At 38.0% G+C, this 19,970-nt stretch overlaps 1 protein-coding gene across 1 annotated transcript; it reads right to left on the bottom strand.

Moving 5' to 3' along the window:
• Positions 1-6,234: 6,234 nt before the first annotated feature.
• Positions 6,235-7,188, bottom strand: LOC112667940 (olfactory receptor 10A2). Its single transcript, XM_025459999.3, has one exon. It carries the CDS (start codon positions 7,186-7,188, stop codon positions 6,235-6,237), a length of 954 nt encoding a protein of 317 aa, XP_025315784.2.
• Positions 7,189-19,970: the final 12,782 nt, after the last annotated feature.

The following is a 19,970-nucleotide window of genomic DNA, read 5'->3' as shown; positions in this document are numbered from 1 at the left end:
TGCTTTCAGTGAGTTCAAAGAAATAGTTCACCATATACACAGTAGATCCTCTATTTATATATATTGGACTCAAAGGTTTTTTTCTGTTATTCTCTTGGAACCTCTTGGCTTTCCATGTTACATATTATTCTTTTCTTTCCTACTAACTTCTGTATAGTTTCTGCCTTTATATTTTGGAGAAGGCATACGCTATACTGAAAAGAACATGACATTTTGGGTACAGGTAGACCTGGATTCACACATATGCTCCAACACTTATCAGTTGTTCCTTTGTGCTATTCTATACATCCTGATAATACCTGTGAAGAGTAAATGATATTTTATTTATAAATAGGTAACTCATATTTGATAGTAAATACATGGTAATTCCTTTCTTTGCTTTCTGGGAAAAGGAGGGAACCTAACAATTTACCTATGTTACAATTAGTAGCAAACTAATTGAGAATTCTGCATGATTGATATCCTACTTTAAACTGCAAGAAATACTAAGGAATAAACTCATAAACTTATACAAGTAGATGTGGTTGCCTGCATGGTACCTCTGCTGCCACAGGATGATTGGTTTTAACACCTTCACAGTAGGTTTCATTGTTCTCATTGTCATCTTTGTATCAAATCCATGTCTTAGGTATTATCACATCATTCACAAATGAGGAAGCAATGGGCTAGAAATTTAGAGTGATTTGCATAAACAGACAGCTGGTAAATAGCAGACAAGAAATTTGAACTGAGGTTTTTCAAAATGCAAACTCTTGGGAATAGACTAAATTTAGAGAAAGTAGAAACACATTGTGTAGGGGGAAGAGGAAATATTTCAAGAGGGCAGTAGTTGACTATCCATGCAACTATGTGGTTGAGTTATGGAAAGAACCAAAATGGAAAAATAAGCTAGAGCTGAACTACGTAAAGATGAAATATAAGGGGGCTTGTATGATAAAAATTAATTTAATTCTAACGATGAGGGTGAATTGTTGGGATTTTAAGCATGAAAATGACAGATTTTCACATGTATACTTAGAACTCTAGAGACAGTAAGAAGGATGAATTAGAATGAGGTGCATGTGAGTCTGCAGTATAACTAGAGGCTGGTGATCAGTTAGGAGGCTCCAGCAATAATCCCAGTGGGAGATGTAAGCCACTACCCAAGCTTCATCTCCACAAGGAGGCTTCATCTCCACAGGATTTGTTGAAACCCCGGCAATGGAAGGGATGTCTAAGATAGTACACAAGGAAGACAAAAGAAGAGGGCCAACCTCTGAACTCCCAAAGTATAGTTCAAAAGGACTTGAGAAATAATAGGAAAGAATCTGCACTTGGATATGGGGGGGCGGGGGTTGGGGGGATAGCAAGGAAATTCATGGTTATGGAAAGCAAGAGGACAAAAAGTTCCAAGAACAATATTCCATTTACACAAGCATCAAAGAAAACCTGAAGAGCATTTGATTTCCTCAAGAATCTCTGGCCTGAGTCTGGGATCACTGGACTCTGTTGTCATTCTTCCTCTCTAAGGCCTGGGTCCCTCTGGACCTCTATCTGCAGAATCAGTCTCTGAGGGCCAGAGGAGACCCTGGGGACCTGAGAGTGAAAGCCTAGGAGTCTCTGCTAAAAGGGGGTTAGCTCTCTCTCCCTCTGATGCAGCTCTGATGCAGGCTGAGCTCTGTTCTCCCTGGCTTCCATCCTCACTCTCCCCCACCCCTGGGGTTGCAGACTAACCAGCCTATTAATGAGCAGTCACAGCCTGTGACTCATTAAAAAGTTGTTAATGAGGCACACTGCTGCTCAGGGAGCACAACTGACTGAGGCTCCCAGTGGCCTGCTCTGGGGCCTGGAGGGAAAGCTTAGGTGAATAGGTAGCATCAGATCCAGGGAGAGGGCTAATGAACTCAGGCTGCAGAGCCACACCTCCTAATGAACTTCTCTGGGCAAGCAGGTCAGCTTTGAAGCTCAATGCCTGTTGGCCTGCCAGCTAACAGGAGTGGATGCAGTCCAGAGCAGCAGTGATTTCATTCCTATCTTTCAGCTCTGCTGCATGCGTGCTCTGCGAACCATTGATGGAGGACTTCTAGTTCTTAGATGAAGTGGTTTTCCTTGTGCTGAATTTTGGTTTTATAATCTCTTTACTCCCCAATTACAGAGGTCTTTTGACTGGTGTCTCTTTTATAGGTTGTGTTCCTTTACTACCCATTTTCCTCACCACTGCCAAGTAATATTTTCCAAGTACAGAGTTGACTATTTCTTCATGCTGAGAACCATTCAACAGGTCTATATTGTGCATAAAATAGTGTTCAAACTCTTTGGCATGGAAGAATTTTCAAGGTTTGACTCTTACTAACACCTCCACCCTCATCTTCCTCCAGTTTTTCCTACATGTCATAATTTCTATTATTCTCATCATCATCATCACTACCCAGACCAATAATCAGATCATTATAATGGCTAACCTTTCTATAGAAACTACTATGTGCCCAGGACTCTTCCACAGTAATTTACATATGTTAACTCATTTAATCCTCTCAACTAAAATGAAAAAGGAGAAATAGGTGTTATGATGATCTTCACTTTATGGAAGAGGCAAGTAAAGCATACAGGTGAACAATAACCTGACCAATATTATCAAGCTATCAAGTGACAGAACCAGAATAAAATGTAGGCATTTTAGCTTCAGAGTTTATGCTTTTACCCACATGTCAGCAAACCATAACCTATGGGCCAAATCCCTCTCCACTGATCTTTATATAGTTCATGAGTTAAGAATGGTTTTTATATTTTAAAATGGTTAGAAAAAAAAACAGAAGAATATTCCTTGACACATGAAAAGTATATGAAATTCAAATTCCGATATCCAGAATTGTTTTATCAAAACACAGCCATGCAAATTCATTTACGCATTATGGCTGTTTTCATACTACAACAGCAAAGCTAAGAAGCTGTGTAGAACCGTACATTAGTTGTACTTTCATCTGCTGCTTGGGGGTATTAAAAATCACAGTGATGCCCAAGAAGAAAACATTGTAACAATGTGAAGTAATGGGTGGTAACTGAACTTATTGTGGTAATTATTTTGAAATCTATATAGAGAGGGAGTCATTACATTGTACACTTGAAATATATAATGTTCTGTGCCAATTACAAACCAATAAAACTGAAAAAAGACATTTCCAGGAGTCAGGATTAGTGAATATCGGAGAGAAATGGTCACAATCTTATCAGCCAGTCTTGTGGTAGCTTTCTTCAGGTTATGAGTGTAGACATGGCCCTGCCTCCTGCTAAGAATAGGTATTAAATTTAAAAATGTTACAATAATGCAGTTATTACTTGACAGCAATTAGAGTGTCATGGTTATCTCTGCACTTCAATATTTTATTCATTTATTTTATTACCAGTGCATGTCCATCATATTAAAATGGGAAAAGGAACTAAACTTCAAACATCACATTTTGGAATATTTTCAAAAGATTTTATTATTTATTTTGAGAGACAGCGTGCAAGTGGAGGCAGGGGGCAGAGACAGAGGGAGAGAGATAATCTCCAACAGACTCCTTGCTGAGCATAGAGCCTGACTGGGGGCTTGATCTCACGACCCTGAGATCATGACCTGAAGCAAAATCAAGAGTGGATACCCAACCAACTGAGCCACCCAGGTGCTTCACATTGTATTTTATTTTTTTAATTTAAAAAAACTTTTATCTGTATCTTTGCTTCGACGTGGATGGAACTGGAGGGTATTATGCTGAGTGAAATAAGTCAATCAGAGAAGGACAAACATACATGGTCTCATTCATTTGGGGAATATAAAAAAAATTGAAAGTGAATAAAGGGGAAAGGAGAAAAAAGGAGTGCGAAATATCAGAAAGGGAGACAGAACATGAAAGACTCCTAACTCTGGGAAATGAACTAGGAGTGGTGGAAGGGGAGGTGGGCAGGGGGTGGTGGTGACTGGGTGACGGGCACTGAGGTGGGCCTTGAAGGGATGAGCACTGGGTGTTATTCTATATGTTGGCAAATTGAACACCAATAAAAAATAAATTTATAAAAAAATTTTAAGAGAGAGAGAGCTAGCACATGATAAGAGGGCAGGGTGGAGGGAGAGGGAGAGGGAAAGAGAGAATCTCTTTTTTTGTTAAAGATTTTATTTATTTATTTATTTATTTATTTATTTATTTATTTAGAGTGCACAAAAGTTGGGGGAGGGACAAAGGGAGCTGGAGAAAGGAAATCTCAAGCTGACCCTGTGCTAAGCATGGAGCCTGATGTGGGTCTCCATCACACGACCCTAAGGCCATGACCTGAGCTAAATCAAGATTTGGACGTTTAACCTACTGAGTCACTAGGAGGCTCTCAAATGTCACATTTTAAAGAAGACTGGAGTGTTACTAAGTATTTATTCAAAGAATACAAAAAAATAGTTTATAGGGATTTGTACCCCTATGTTTACAGCAGCATTTTTTACAATAGCCAAATTATAGAAGCAGCCCAAGTGTTCACAACTGATGAATGAATAAAGAAGTTATATAAATATATATATACACACACATCTTCACACACATAAAATATATAGATAATTATTATAATTATTAATAATATATTATATATTATTATATGTAATATATTATACAATAATCTTTCATTTTCACCATATCAGTGAGAGCTTTTCAATATATTTTTCTTCATTTTCAGCATCCAGCACTGAAAATTTGCTTGACTCCGATTCTGTCATTCCACAATGATGTCTGTGATGTTCTTCAGAAATATGGTCACGTTCTTCATGGCAATGGTTGCAGTGGTAGAAGATAAATGTCAGCAAACAAATGAGGCAAAATTTTGTGTGCATATATGTACCTTCATTTCTATTTTTCCTCACACTCGAGTGCCATGTGCATCTTCTCTCTGCTCGGTACCAAACCCATGTATTCACCAAAGCTGCATAAATATATATGTAATTCAGCCACAAAAAAAGAACTAAATCATCTTGTTATTTGCAATGACATGGATGGAGCAAGAGAATATAATGCTAAGTGAAATAAGTTAGTCAGAGAGACAAATACCATATGGTTTAACCATATATGAAATTTAAGAAACAAAACAAATGTGCAAAGGGGAAAAAAGAGAGACACATAATTAAGTACCAGAATTTTAATTATAGAGAACCATTTGATGGTTACTGAAGGGGAGGAGCGGGGGACGGAGATGGGTTAAACGGTGATGGGGATTAGGAAGCTCACTTGTGATGAGCACCAAAGGATCTATAGAATTGTTGAATCATTATATTGTACACCTGCAATTAATATAACACTATATGTTAACTAAATGAAATTAAAATGAAAAACTTTAAAAAAGTGCAGTGGAGTGTAGCTCACTCTATTATCAAATTAGATGGTAAATCATTGTGTTTATTATTTTATGATACTCCATGCTAAAGAATACAATATATGTAGACATCTCTAGGTTAAATACTTATCAAAATTATCTCCAACTCACAAAAAAGCAACAGAAAAATCTGAAAATATTAAATGGAATATCTCAAGTAGAATTTCTTCACAAAAATAAAAAATGACTATGAGGCTTCAAGCAAAGTACGTTTCTAAGTAGATTATTTGTCAGCCAAATAAGGAAAGTCTTTACTGGTGATGAGTTGATAATATTGAGTATAATTTTTTGTAATACAATATTACCTGGGAAAAATAGCCTGAGGAAGGGACTGATTAAGGTTCTTGGGGTTATAAAGGAATATGCATGGAGATTACTGTTCCACTTTCCACTATGCATGTTAAATACCAACTAACTTAAGAGCCAGTACGACCTCAGAAGTGCACAAAATGAAATGAATAAATTAGGTAAACAGGATTATAGGCTTTTTTCCCAAAGGATTAAAATTGAACTGATCCAAAAGAAGATAAAGAGCCAAGATGACTTTACTGTCTCCAAGTTCATACCATAAGCAGTTTCATTTTATCCCAGTGTATGTCACATTGGCACATATTAACAAGGTAAAAATACGTAGAATGGATTGCTGATAGAAGTGTCAAAATTGTCACTGTACCAATAAGAAAACTAATGCACAGGAGTTTTTCAAGTGGTAGCAATAGTTCTAATCTACTTCTATGCTCTCTTCCCCCCCACTGAGATTCAGCAGTTGAGTTTCATCCCAACAGAGATGGAAGAGGAGGCAAAGGAAGCCCAGATAGGAAACTGATTGCTCCCCATTCAGTACACTTTATTCTCATTTCTTAATGCCTATGGGATGCAGTTTCTAAGGCCTAAAGCCTTACGGAAGGTCCGGCTAAAGGCATTCTTCACTTCATTATTTCTCAGGCTATAAATGATGGGGTTCAACATGGGAGTCACAACAGTGTAGGACAATGACAGCAGCTTTTTGCTTTCAGGAGAATTATTGGATTTAGGCCGGAAGTAGGTGAGGCTTAAAGATACATAGAACAGGGACACAACAAGGAGGTGAGAGGAGCATGTAGAGAAGGCTTTATGCTTCCCTTTAGCTGATGGAATTTTGAGGATGGCAGCAGCAATGCGAGTATAGGAGCACAGGATCAGCAAGCAGGGTGTCATGACGACCAGAATGGTTCCAACAATTGCATAGATTTCAAACAGTGCTGTGTCTGCACAGACCAGCCTCAGCACAGGTGGGCTGTCACAGAAGAAGTGGTTCACCTTGTTGGTGCCACAGAATGGAAAACTGAAGAGCCACGTGGTCTGCACAGTAGCAACAGGAAAGCCTGGAAACCAAGAAGCGACAGCCAATTTGGCACGTGTCCTTTGGTTCATGATGACTGGGTAGTGCAAGGGACTGCAGATGGCTACATAGCGGTCATATGCCATGGTGGCCAGGAGGAAGCATTCATCACCTCCAAAGAAGAAGAAGAAATACATCTGTGTGGCACAGCCAAGAAAGGAGATGGTTGTGTCCCAGGCAAGCAGGGTCCCCAGCATCTTGGGCACAATGACTAGGTTGAAGCCAATCTCCAAGAAGGACAGGTTCCTGAGGAAGAAGTACATGGGACTGTGCAGCATGGGGTCAGCCAAAGTAACTAGAATGATGAGGGTGTTTCCCATCAGGGTGACCAGGTAGATTATTAGGAATGTCAGGAAGAGTAACGACTGTATTTCAGTAGGTAGAGAAGAGAAGCTCATGAGGATAAATTCCTCAACTCTTGTCCAGTTTCCTCCAGCCATAGAAATGAATCCCAGCTGTGGTCTTGGAGAGAGATTCTTGATTGTAAGTGTCAGAATCTGGGTTTGTTTTTCAGACTCCCTTTTGGAAAGGAAAAGAGGCAAGGTCAGGATCTTAGCTGGAAGGTGAAGGGCCTTGCGTTGTCTAAGAATAAAGACACTAGGAAGAATGGCCAGAGCCTGAGTCTGGAATGTGTAATGGTTCATCACTTCCTATTGTTACTCTTTTTATGACATATTTCCTGTTTTTTTTTTTTTTACCATATTTGCTGAAACAAATCAGACTATATCTACTCACACTCATTTACTACTGCACACTTAATAACTTTGCGGTGTGGTTGATATCTACTCTCCCATGTTCATTGTGGCATTATTCACCATAGCTAAGTCATGGAAACAACTTAAATGTATCAGTGGATGAATGGATAAAGAAAATGTCACAAACACACACACACGCGCGTGCACGCACACACACACACACAGAGGAATATCATTCACCACAACAAAGGAGATAATCCTGCCATTTGCAGCAAACAACATGGATAGATCTTGAAGGCATTATGCTAAGTAAAATAAGTGAGACAAAGAAAGATACTATATGATCTCACTATATGTAGAGTCTAAGAGCCAAACTAATGGAAACAGAGAATGGATTCATGGTGGTCAGGGGCTAGGAGTTGGGGGAAATGGTGATTATTATTAAAAGGCACAAATTTCCAGTTATAAAACAAATAAGGGGATATATGTACACCATGGTGACAGTAGTTAGCAATATTGCAGTAAATACTTGAAAGTTGCCAAGAGTAGATTTTAAATGTCTTTACACACACACATACGCACTCAGAAGGTAATTATGTGAAGCGAAGGATATGTGAATTAATCTTAATGTGGTAATCATTTCACAATACGTTCATATATCAAATCATCACATTGTATACCTTACACAATGTTAAGTATCAGTTATATCCTGATGAAGCAATAAATACAGGAATTTGGAAAAACAGCAGATTCCTGCTGATGACAAACATGACAAAACACAGTATATGCAGTTTAAAAATTTTTGGAAGGGAAAATTAAGACTTATTATTATACCATAATAAATAACTAAAATAAATTAACTGGGTTTTCAAATAAGCTAGAAAACAAAATAGATACAGAAGGGAGGAAATCAAATTAAAAGCAGAAATTTATTTAGAGATTGTAAATTAGTAAATAGACCAAAGTTTGTCCTTTGAAAAGTTAAAAAGTGGAGATAAACTGTTGAAAAATCTAATAAAGAGAGGAGACAGAAATATGCAATCTTAAGATTATGAAAAATACCCTTAGAAACAGAACAGCAATGTTTAGAATATAAGAACACAATTATATTTTTAGAATATAAGAACACAGGGGACCCCTGGGTGGCTCAGCAGTTTAGCACCTGCCTTTGGCCCAGAGCCCGAGTCCCAGGATCGAGTCCCACCTAGGGCTCCCAGCATGGAGCCTGATTTTCCCTCTACCTGTGTCTCTGCCTCTCTCTCTCTCTCTCTATCATTAATAAATAAATAAAATATTTTAAAAAAAGAATATAAGAACACAAAAATGCAGATTTTAAAGATGAAATTAGTGGTTTTCTACTAATAGGTAAAGTTCACTTTGATTTTTAAAAAAAGAGATAAAATGTGAGTGGGTTAAGTAATTTTATCAAAACTTTACCAAATAGGCCATGAACTGGGATAGTTTAATGCACATAGTAATTGAGTCCTCAAGGACAGTAAGTCTTGTGATTTATCAGAACGAAGAAAAAGATGCAGTGTTTCCAACTAACATTATGACAATTACATATACCTGTTTTCAAATGTTGCAAGTATAATACACACTCAAAAAAGCCCAAAGATCAATCTTACTTAATTACTTACAGTGCAAAAATATCAAATAAATTGAGATATTTGTTAATCAAAAATTATCTGTAGGGCCAAGTAGCATTTATTCTAGGAATGCAAGTTGGTTTGTAATTTTAAAATAATCAAATATAATTAATCCCATCAACATTCAAGTGAGAGGGATGCCCAGGTGGCTCAGTGGTTGAACATCTGCCTTCTGCTCAGTGCGTGTTCCCAGAGTCCAGGCACTGGGCTCCTGGTGAGGAGCCTGCTTCTCCCTCTGCCTGTGTCTCAGCCTCTCTTTTTGTGTCTCTCATGAATAAATGAATAAAATCTCTTTTAAAAATTCAATTAAGAAAAATATATTAATCTCAGTAGATCCTGAAAATATTTGATGAATTCATTTCTTAGTATATTTTACTAATCATAGATAGAAGACTACTTTTTTTTAGATTTTATTTATTTATTCATGAGAGACACAGAGAAGTCAGAGACATAGGCAGAGGGAGAAGCAGGCTCCCAACGGGGAGCCTGATACAGGACTTGATCCAGGACCCCAGGATCACGACCTGAGCCAAAGGCAGATACTCAACCACTGAGCCACCGAGGTCCCCCAGAAGGCTACTTTCTTAATGCAACCTGAATATTTATTTAAAATAATAGGTGACAAAACATGAGAGACTCCTAACTCTGGGAAGCGAACAAAGGGTAGTGGAAGGGAAGGCGGGCAGGGGAATGGGATAACCGGGTGACAGGCGCTGAGGAGGACACTTGATGGGATGAGCACTAGGTGTTATACTATATGTGTGAAATTGAACTCCAAAAAAAAAAAAAAAGAAAGAAATTGAACTCCAATAAAAAAATAATTATAAGGACAAAAAAATTAATAAATAAATTAATAAAAATAATTCTTCAGTTAATAAATATAATAGCCAATTCTGAGCATAAGGATATATTAGAGTGATATTCTAGACATCTGCTTTACCATGTGTGCTTGTAGTTACTAATACTGTACTGTGTAAATAAAAAATAAAGGTATATCTCATATTAAGTGTTTTTATCATGATAAAAAGTGTTTTTAATACATGGGGGGGAAAGTAGGCAAAGGATATAATTATTCCTTTAAAATCAGAGTGTCTATAAACATGGTAAAAATGTTAGAAGTTACCAGAAAGTGAATGGAAATTAAAAACAGGATTTTTAGTCAGACTGAGAAAGACAAATACCATATGATTCCACTCATAAATGGAATCTAAAAAAGTGAATAAACAAAAAGTAGAATCAGAACTATAAATTCAGAGAACAAATTGATGGTTGTCAGAGGGTAGGGGATGGGGTGTTGGGCAAAATGGGTGAAGGGGGAGTGGGAAATATAGGCCTCCAATGACGGAATGAGTAAATCATGGGGATAACAGGCAGAGCATGAGTAATACAGTTAATGAAATGATAATAGTGATATAATGGGACAGATGTAGCTACACTTGTGTTGAAGATAGCATAATGTATACTATGTACTTGTCAAGTCACTAACTTGTAGCCCTCAACCTAACATAGCATTGTGTGTCAACTATACTCAAACTTAAAAACATAAGATTTTATGGGTGTCTGGGTGGCTCAGTGGGTTAAGCATCTGCCTTCAGCTCAGGTCATCATCCTGGGATCCTGAGATTGAGCCCCATGTCCTGGAGGGGGGTCTCCTCTGCAGTGGGGAGCTTGCTTCTTCCTCTGCCCCACCCTACCTGCCCAGTTTGTGCCCCTCTTGCCCTCTCTCTCTCAGAGAAGAAATAAATTTAAAACTTTCTAAAAAAATAAGATTCTAGGTTCATCCATGTCATATAATTCTTTGATAACTCATTTCTCTTTATCATTGAATAGATGTACCACATTAATTTACCTCTTCATCTTGTAACTTGTACTTTCTTCTAGTTTGGGGTGATTATAAATATAACTTCTATAAACATTTGAGTCCAGGATTTGTGTAGACATATGTTTTTAATCAATTAGGCAAATGATAGGGATGTGATTGCTGAATCATATGGTAACATTATGTTTATTTCTGTAGAAAAACTGCTAAACCATGTCCCAAAGTGGTTAATTTTGCACTTTCACTATCAATGAATGAGAGTTCCTGCTGCTTCATACTTTGTCAGGTTTTTTGTTTGTTTGGCTGGTTGGTTTTTGGCTTTTGGTTTTGGATTTTGGCCATTCTTATCAATGTATCTCATTCTGGTTTTAATTTGAAATTTTCTAGTGACAAGTGAGGTTGATCATCTTTTCATATGTTACTTGCCATTGATACATCATCTTTGTTTGAGATGTCTATACAGATGTTCCGCCATTTTTTTACTGAGTTCATTTGTTATTGTTGAATTCTAAGGTGTTCTTTGCATATTTTGGATACAAATCCTTTGTCACATATGTGTTTTGCAAATATTTCTCCCAGTCTGTATCTTGTATTTTCATCACATTAACAGTGTCTCACAGAGTAGAAGTTTTAAATTTATTAACTAATCTAGTTTTTTATAAAGTAAATAAATCAGATTTTTAAAAATTATGGTACTCATTTATGTTAAAAGTGAAGGAAGGGGCACATGGGTAGCTGAGTTGGTTAAGTGTATGCCTTCTGCTCGGGTCATGATCCCAGAGTCCCTGGATGGAAACACAAGTCAGGCTCCCTACTTAGCAGGGAGTCTGCCTCTCCCTCTTTGTCTCCCTTTGCCTCTCCTCCCCACTCATGCTCTTTCTCACTCTCTCTCTCAAAAAGATAAATAAAATCTTTTTTAAAAAGTGAAGGGAAATATACATGATAAGCCAAAACGACACATAGACTTCACAAAATATATCAAAGATATTTGCACAATACCAAATCTATAATTTTATATTAAGTTTGAGTGCAAATTGTATTTAACAGAATGCTCCTCTCAACTTTATGGTAATGTAGCAGGAAACAAATGAACAAAAAGAATGAAAATTAAAACTTAGTTAAATAGTGTTCTATCTCTGCTATGGAGTTCTGCAGTGAGAATGAGAAATATTCAATATACTTAGCTAGGTAGATGGTGTAATTTACAAAATAGTATGTTCAGTGGGAAGATATTTACTTTAAAATATTACATTATATCCATACATAGAAAAACTGAAGCAGTATTCATATAAATGTCACAATCTTAGTCTGTGATAAGTGTATCAAATTTCTTCTTTTTATTTCATGTATTCCACATTATTCATCTTGATGATGTATTATTTTGTATGGAGATAAACACATATATGATTGAGAATACAATACTTTTGTGACTCAAACAACTCTTTCTTTAGGTTTCTTTCTTTCTTTCTTTTTTTTTTGAAGTACACTCTATGCCCAACATGGGGTTTGAAATTATGAACCCAAGATCAAGAGTCACATGGTCTCCCAAATGAACCACCCAAGTGCCCCTGTAACTCAAAATGAACTCTTAAAATGTTTAAATACAATACCCACCATTTGCTTCAATGTGGATGGAACTGGAGGGTATTATGCTGAGTGAAGTAAGTCAATCTGAGAAGGACAGTGTATGTTCTCATTCATTTGGGGAATATAAATAATAGTGAAAGGGAATATAAGGGAAGGGAGAAGAAATGTGTGGGAAATATCAGAAAGGGAGACAGAATATAAAGACTCCTAACCCTGGGAAACTAACTAGGGGTGGTGGAAGGGGAGGAGGGTGGGGGGTGGGGGTGAATGGGTGACGGGCACTGAGGGGGACACTGGAAGGGATGAGCACTGGGTGTTATTCTGTATGTTGGTAAATTGAACACCAATAAAAAATTAATTTATTAAAAAAATTTTAAAAATAAAAAAATAAAAAAACAAATGATAAACTTGGAATGCTATTTGTAGTTATTCAACAACAAATTAAAAACTTCTAGTGATTTGTAAAGATGTCATACACCTCATTAAAGAAAAACATTATCTCAGGATGCCTGGGTGGCTCAGTGGTTAAACGTCTGCCTTCAGCTCAGGGCGTGATCCTAGAGTCCCAGGATTTAGTCCCACCTCCAGCTCCCTGCATGGAGCCTGCTTCTCCCTCTGCCTATGTCTCTGCTTCTCTCTCTCTCTCTGTTATCTCTCATGAATAAATAAATAAAATCTTAAAAAAAAACATTATTGCTGGCCACAAAAACTAGAGGCCACAAAGATTCAGTTTGCCAATAATGCCAATAAGGAAGAAGCATATAGGGATGCCTGGGTGGCTCAGTGGTTAAGACTGCCTTAGGCTCAGGGCATGACCCTGGAGTTCCAGGATTGAGTCCCACATCGGGCTCCCTACATAGAGCCTGCTTCTATCACTGCCTGTGTCTCTGCCTCTCTTTTTCTGTGTCTCTCATGAATAAATAAATAAAATCTTTTTTAACTCTGGGAAATGAACTAGGGGTGGTGGAAGAGGAGGAGGGCAGGGGGTGGGGGTGAATGGGTGACGGGCACTGAGGGGGGCACTTAACAGGATGAGCACTGGGTGTTATTCTGTATCTTGGCAAATTGAACACCAATAAAAAATAAATTTATTATTAAAAAGTAAAAAATAAAAAAGGAAGAAGCATATAAAGTAATTCAATTTTCCCAGTAGTAGAAAGAAATAAAAATTAAACAATTCTGTGAATAACAAAGAAATTCAGTTTTTCCCATCAAACTTAGAAAAGTGAAAATAATCATAAAGCTCAATGCTAAGGAGAGGGATAGTATAGATTTGGCTGTAAATCAACATATTTTTTTCTAAAAAGCAACAGTTGGATTTTCAGCAAGACACACAATACAAATACAGAACAGTTCTTAGGTCTTACCTTTTACCTCCTCATCATCCAGGTACCTTGATCTCCACCAATGCTGAGTCTCTTATCATTTATTGATAACTACTTTGCTTCATGGTTCTACACCAGAGGTCAACAAAGTTTTTCTGTAAAGGGCCAGATATAAAATATTTTAGGCTTTGTGGATCATGCGTTCTCTGTGGCAGCTGCTCAATATCTAAACAAATGCACGCGCACCCACACACACACACACACACATGCCTAAAATATCTAATCTGCAAGTAAACAAAAAAGCATTGGGCATACTAATATTTGCAATACCCAAACAAATGAACATACCTGAGTTCTAATAAAATAGATTTATAGTCATCAAAATTTGAATTTCATGTAATTTTCAGATGTTATACGCTATTCTTTGTTTATTTCACCACTTAATAAATGTAAATGTCTAGGGGCATCTGAGTGGCTTAGGGGGTTAAGAGTCTGCCTTGAATGTAGGTCATGATTCCAGGGTCCTGGGACCAAGCCCCACATAGACTCCCTGCTCTGCAGGGAACTTGCTTCTCCCTCTCCCTCTGCCTACAACTCCCCCTGCTTATGCTCTATCTCTGTCAAATAAATAAATGAAATGTTTAAAAACAATGTAAAAGTCAAAAAAAAAAAACAATGTAAAAGTCCATTTTAGCTCTGTGCCATGTAAAACAGGGGACTAGTTGGATTTCGCCCATGGGTTGTAGTTGGCCAATCTCTGCTCTAATGTCTCTGCATATAACATCATCTGGGTTTATTCATGCCACCTCTTCTACCTAGCAAACTTCTTCCTTCCCATTGTCAAAACTCAGATACGTTTCCTCTGTGATGTTTCCAAATAGGCTTATCCCTGGGTACTTTTTAAAATACTGGTTATTCAGTATGTTTTAATTAGCTATTGATACCAGAATTTCCCAGTTTAATCTGCAAGGTCCTTCTGGCCAGAAACTGCTCACTATGTACAGGCATAAGCCCAATGCATATCCAGATTTAGCTATTCACCTGTACTTTTGGATAATTGGATGGAAATATGAATACAAGAATATCAGAAAGTTTATTACTCCTGGAGTTTCCATTGGATTCCACATCTACTCACACTCTACACTAAAACCGCTTTCATTAGAAACTCCATTTCAGGACAAAGTGGAGTGTTTGGTGCTGGTGAAGAGGATTTGAAAGAAGAGGGAGGAGAGGTGGAATGGCCCGTTGGATTCCCATAGAACTTTTGGAAACTACTGAGGAAGAAGAGATGGCACACTGGCTCTTGACTGCAAGGCATCAGAGAACCTGGTGGCTCATGATCAGCCCACAGGCTCCATCCCAACCATTCCCTCTAGGACTTCGTCAGGTACATCACCCTGCTAATCATTTGAGTGCCCAAGAATAGGAATCCACTCCTCCAGGCCTTTTGCACCCATAAAGTTGCCCTAAGTAAGTAGTATACACTGATGTGCTCTGCTTAATGAATGTTCCATTGAGGCAAGTCTTCCCTGAGTTAATCAGAGGAGAGTCCAATTTGGAGGAATTATCTGTCCTGTGGAGGCTGCAGGGTTTGGAACCTTTCTGACACAGAAAGTTTTAGAGGGAAGATTTGGAAAACTGGTAATCTCAATCTTTTTGTGGTCTCCCATCTCACTTATGATGTAGAAAAAGGAAATTGAGGCTAGGGAAGAGAGAAACTGATGAGATATTACCAGTGTGGATGCAGGAATACAATGAGGTGTCCCTCCAAACCTTGCCAAACTTGGTCTAGGAGAACATCTGAACTCCAAGAAGAGCCCTTGACCGACCTGGTCCTTGAAGGAAGGCTTACCTGTACCCACCCATCTCTAGGGAGATCTGCTGTGTTCAGCTCTGCCTGACACCCATACTTCATGCTTGACCTTGACTATTTGAAGAGCTCTGGTACTGCTGTCAGAAGAACCAGAAGGAAAATCATATTCTCTATCCTGGAGGAGCCATTAATGGCTGGACCTGAAGCCAGGTCTTTACTGACTTCTTTGTCAGGCCCAAGTGAGCCAATTACTTGGGTTGGCCATACTCCCAGTCCTGACTTCAGGGAGTTATTCTCAACTGTATATTTTTTGTACTCAGGATCAGCTGAAGGGCTGGCATCTGTATTTCCCCCCAGGTATAATTGGGCTCACCTTGGCTTCTCTTCCTTCCCTTCCTCAAGGGTACATGACCTTTCTTGGATCCACTGTCCTTTGGGGCCCTAAGGAATATCAGATGCCAATAGGATAAAGTGCAGGGAATAAAATCTATACTCTGGGAATGCAGCATTGTGTAGAGAAAAGCAGAAAAGTTTTGGATTCTGAGCGACTTCAGTTTAATTCAGGCACTACATCTCTCTGATTTGTGATGCTTACCAATTTTGTTAAGCTCTCTAAATTTCACTTTCTATATTGATAAGACAAAGATAATATGTTATTTTATAGCATTGATATGATTAGATGGATATATTATTAGCTTTAATGCTAGTAAATTATACTACAGCATGTGTATTCATATCTTCTATGAATATAATGTTACAACAGCCTATCATATAGCCAATAATTGTTCATCAGCAAATATTTATTGAATGGTTACTACATGCTGGAATTGTTCTAGACACTGAGAAAGATAAATGAACAAAACAAAATCTCTATGCTCATAAAGTTTTCATTGGAATGGGGAAAGCCAGGCATTGAACAAATAAACAAGTAAGCATATAAGAATAAGTAGTTGCAAAAAACAAGATCCAGGTGGGAAGAAATAAGAAACTGCTGAGAAAAAGGACTCAGTCAAGTAGACTGCCTTTATTATTTTTTTAGACCTCCTGTAATATAACATGTTTTTTTGTATATTTTTGTTTTGCTTTTGTTGTTTTTGCTAATACAAGGCTTGGTAAGGAAGATGAAAAAACTGAGGATGTATCCCTTGTCCAAAGACTGATCAAGTGAATTGAAGCTATTTGTTTTGAAAGGGCCAGTGAGCAAAATAAGATAGACATAGTAGTCCAAACAGTTTTAGGCACGAGAAAGTTTATAGCTTTTATTGTAGCACAAGTTTTACCATTAAAATTATGAGAAAATTATCTTAATTCTACCAATAGGGGGTTGATCAAAAATAAAAAATCTAGCTTGGTAATGGTGAATAATCTTCTTAATGTACTTTTGGATCCTATTGGCTAGTATCTTGGTGAGAACTTTTGCACCTGTGCTCATCAGGAATATTGGTCTATAATTCCCCTTTTTGGTGAGATCTTTGTCCGGTTTTGGAAGAAAGGTGATGCTGGCCTCATAGAACGAGTTTGGAAGTATTCCATCCTTTTCTATCTGTTGGAACAGCTTTAGTAGAATAGGTATTGTTTCTTCTTTAAACGTATGATAGATTTCCTCTGTGAAGCCATCTGGCCCTGGAGTTTTGTGTTTTGGGAGGTTTTTCATGACTGCTTTAATTTCCTCCCTGCTTATTGGCCTGTTCAGGTTTTCTATTTCTTCCTGTTCCAGTTTTGGTAGTTTGTGGTTTTCCAGAAATGCACCCATTTCTTCTAGATTGCCTAATTGATTGGCGTATAGCTGCTCATAATATGTCTTAAAAATCATTGATAGCTCCTTGGTATTGGTTGCGATCTCTCCTTTTTTCACTCGTGATTTTATTAATTATAGTCTTTTTTGCTTTTAATAAGGCTGGCTAATAGTTTATCTATCTTATTAATTATTTCAAAGAACCAACTCCTGGTTTTGTTGATCTGTTCCACAGTTCTTCTGGTCTCTATTTCATTGAGTTCTGCTGGAATCTTTATTAATTCTCTTCTTCTGCTGGGTGTAGGATCTATTTGCTGTTCTTTCTCCAGTTCCTTTAGGTGCAAGATTAGCTTGTGCATTTGAGTTATTTCCAATTTTTTGAGGGATGCTTGTATTGTGATGTATTTCCCTCTCAGGGCTGTTTTTGCTGTATCCCAAAGATTTTGAATGGTTGTATCTTCATTCTCATGAGTTTCCATGAATCTTTTTAATTCCTCTCCAATTACCTGGTTGACCTTTCATCTTTTGGCAGGATGGTCTTTAATCTCCACGTGTTTGAATTTCTTCTAAATTTCTTCTTGTGATTGAGTTCAAATTTCAAAGCATCTGAAAATATGCAGGGGACAATCCCAATCTTTTGGTATTGGTTAAGACCTGATTTGTGACCCAGTATGTGGTCTATTCCAGAGAAAGTTTCATGTGCACTTGAGAAGAATGTGTATTCAGTAGTATTTGGATGTAAAGTTCTGTAAATATCTGTGACATCCATCTGGTCCAATGTATCCTCTAAAGTTCTTGTTTCTTTGGAGATGTTGTACTTAGAAGATCTGTCATTTGCAGAAAGCACTGTGAAGTCTCCCAGTATAAGTGTATTATTATCTAAGTATAGTCTTTACTTTGATTATTAATTGATTGATATACTTGGCAGCTCCCACATTTGGGGCATAAATAATCATGATTGTTAGGTCCTCTTGTTGGATAGACCCTTTAAATATGATAGAGTGTCCCTCTTATCCCTTACTACAGTCTTTGGGATAAACTTTAAGTTATCTGATATGAGGATTGCTACCCCTGCTTTATTTGAGGACCGTTTGAATGGTAAATGGTTCTCCAACCTTTTGTTTTCAGCCTGTAGGTATCCTTAGGCCTAAAATGAGTTTCTTGTAGACAGCAAGTAGATGGGTCTTGCTTTTTTATCCAATCTGAAACCCTGCGCCTTTTGATGGGATCATTAAGCCCATTCACATTCAGAGTTACTATTGAAAGATATGAATTTAGTGTCATCATAATACCTATTCATTCCCTGTTTTTGTGGATTATTTCTTGGACTTCGTCTTTCTTTTAGGGAGACTCCCTTAATATTTCTTACAGAGCTGGTTTGGTGGTCACATATTCTTTCAGTTTCTGCCTATCTTCTGCCTATCTCTCCTTCTATTCTGAATGAGAGCCTTGCTGGATAGAGTATTCTTGGCTGCATGTTCTTCTCATTTAGGACCCTGAATATACCCTGCCAGCCCTTTCTGGCCTGCCAGCCAGGTCTGCTATTAATCTCATATTTCTCCCCATATACATCAGGGATTTCTTGTCTCTTGCTGCTCTAAGGATTTTCTCTTTATCTTTAGAATTTGCAAGTTTCACTATTAAATGTCAGGGTGTAGAGCGGTTTTTATTGATTTTTGGGGGGGATCTCTCTATCTCCGGGATCTGAATGCCTGTTTCCTTCCCCAGGTTAGGGAAGTTGTCAGCTATGATTTGTTCAAATATGCTTTCTGGTCCTCTGTCCTTTTAGCACCTTCTGGAACCCCAATTAAACATAGATTTTTCCTTCTGAGGCTTCCTTTATTTCCCTTAAGCTCTACTAATGGTCTTTTAATTGTTTTTCTCTTTTTTCCTCAGCTTCCTTCCTTGCCATCAACTTGTCTTCTATGTCTCTCAGTCTTTCATCTACCTCATTAACTTCATTGTTAGGACCTCCAGGTTGGACTGCATCTCATTTAATTGATTTTTAATTTTGGCCTGATTTGATCTAAAGTCTGCAGTCATGATGTCTCTTGAATCCTTTATGTTTTTTCTAGAGCCACCAGTAGCTTTATAATTATGCTTTTGAACTGCCTTTCGGACATCAAATTGTAAATCAAATTTTGTAATTCTGTCACAAAGAGTTATTATTCTCAGTGCAGAGTGGCTAAAAACAAGTTGTACTGGAAAAATGAAGAAAAAAAAAGAAAAATAACAAGTAGGGTATCCTCTGATTTCATATACTGTAAATTCCTCGACTTCCCCTCGAGCTTTCCAGCACTGCTCGACCAAGACTTGCTCTTCCCCTGTCCTTCCAGCTGGTCTTCTGGGATAGAGGCTGCTGTGTTGATTTTCAGGTGTGTGCTCAGCTCAGTGGGAGCTGTTTTCCCTTGAGGCCCCTGTTCCCTGGCTGCCGAGCTCCATCCCAGGTACAGGGTGACACCAGGAGGAACAACACCACCGGCGGCGGCCTGCTCTCCAGCCCTGGATTCAGCTCCCACAGTAACTAACACAGTGTCACAGTCCACATGCGGCCAGGATGCCCTGGGGGTGGAGGGTGCCTATCTGCACAGCTTCGGGC

The sequence above is a fragment of the Canis lupus genome, chromosome 21 (assembly GCF_003254725.2).
Source record: "Canis lupus dingo isolate Sandy chromosome 21, ASM325472v2, whole genome shotgun sequence".
NCBI lineage: Eukaryota > Metazoa > Chordata > Mammalia > Carnivora > Canidae > Canis > Canis lupus.
This window is presented reverse-complemented; position numbering and strand designations above follow the sequence as displayed.

What these genes read in the sequence shown, in the direction of transcription:
- LOC112667940 (XM_025459999.3), bottom strand. Translation starts at nt 7,188, where the DNA reads ATGGCTGGAGGAAACTGGACAAGAGTTGAGGAATTTATCCTCATGAGC.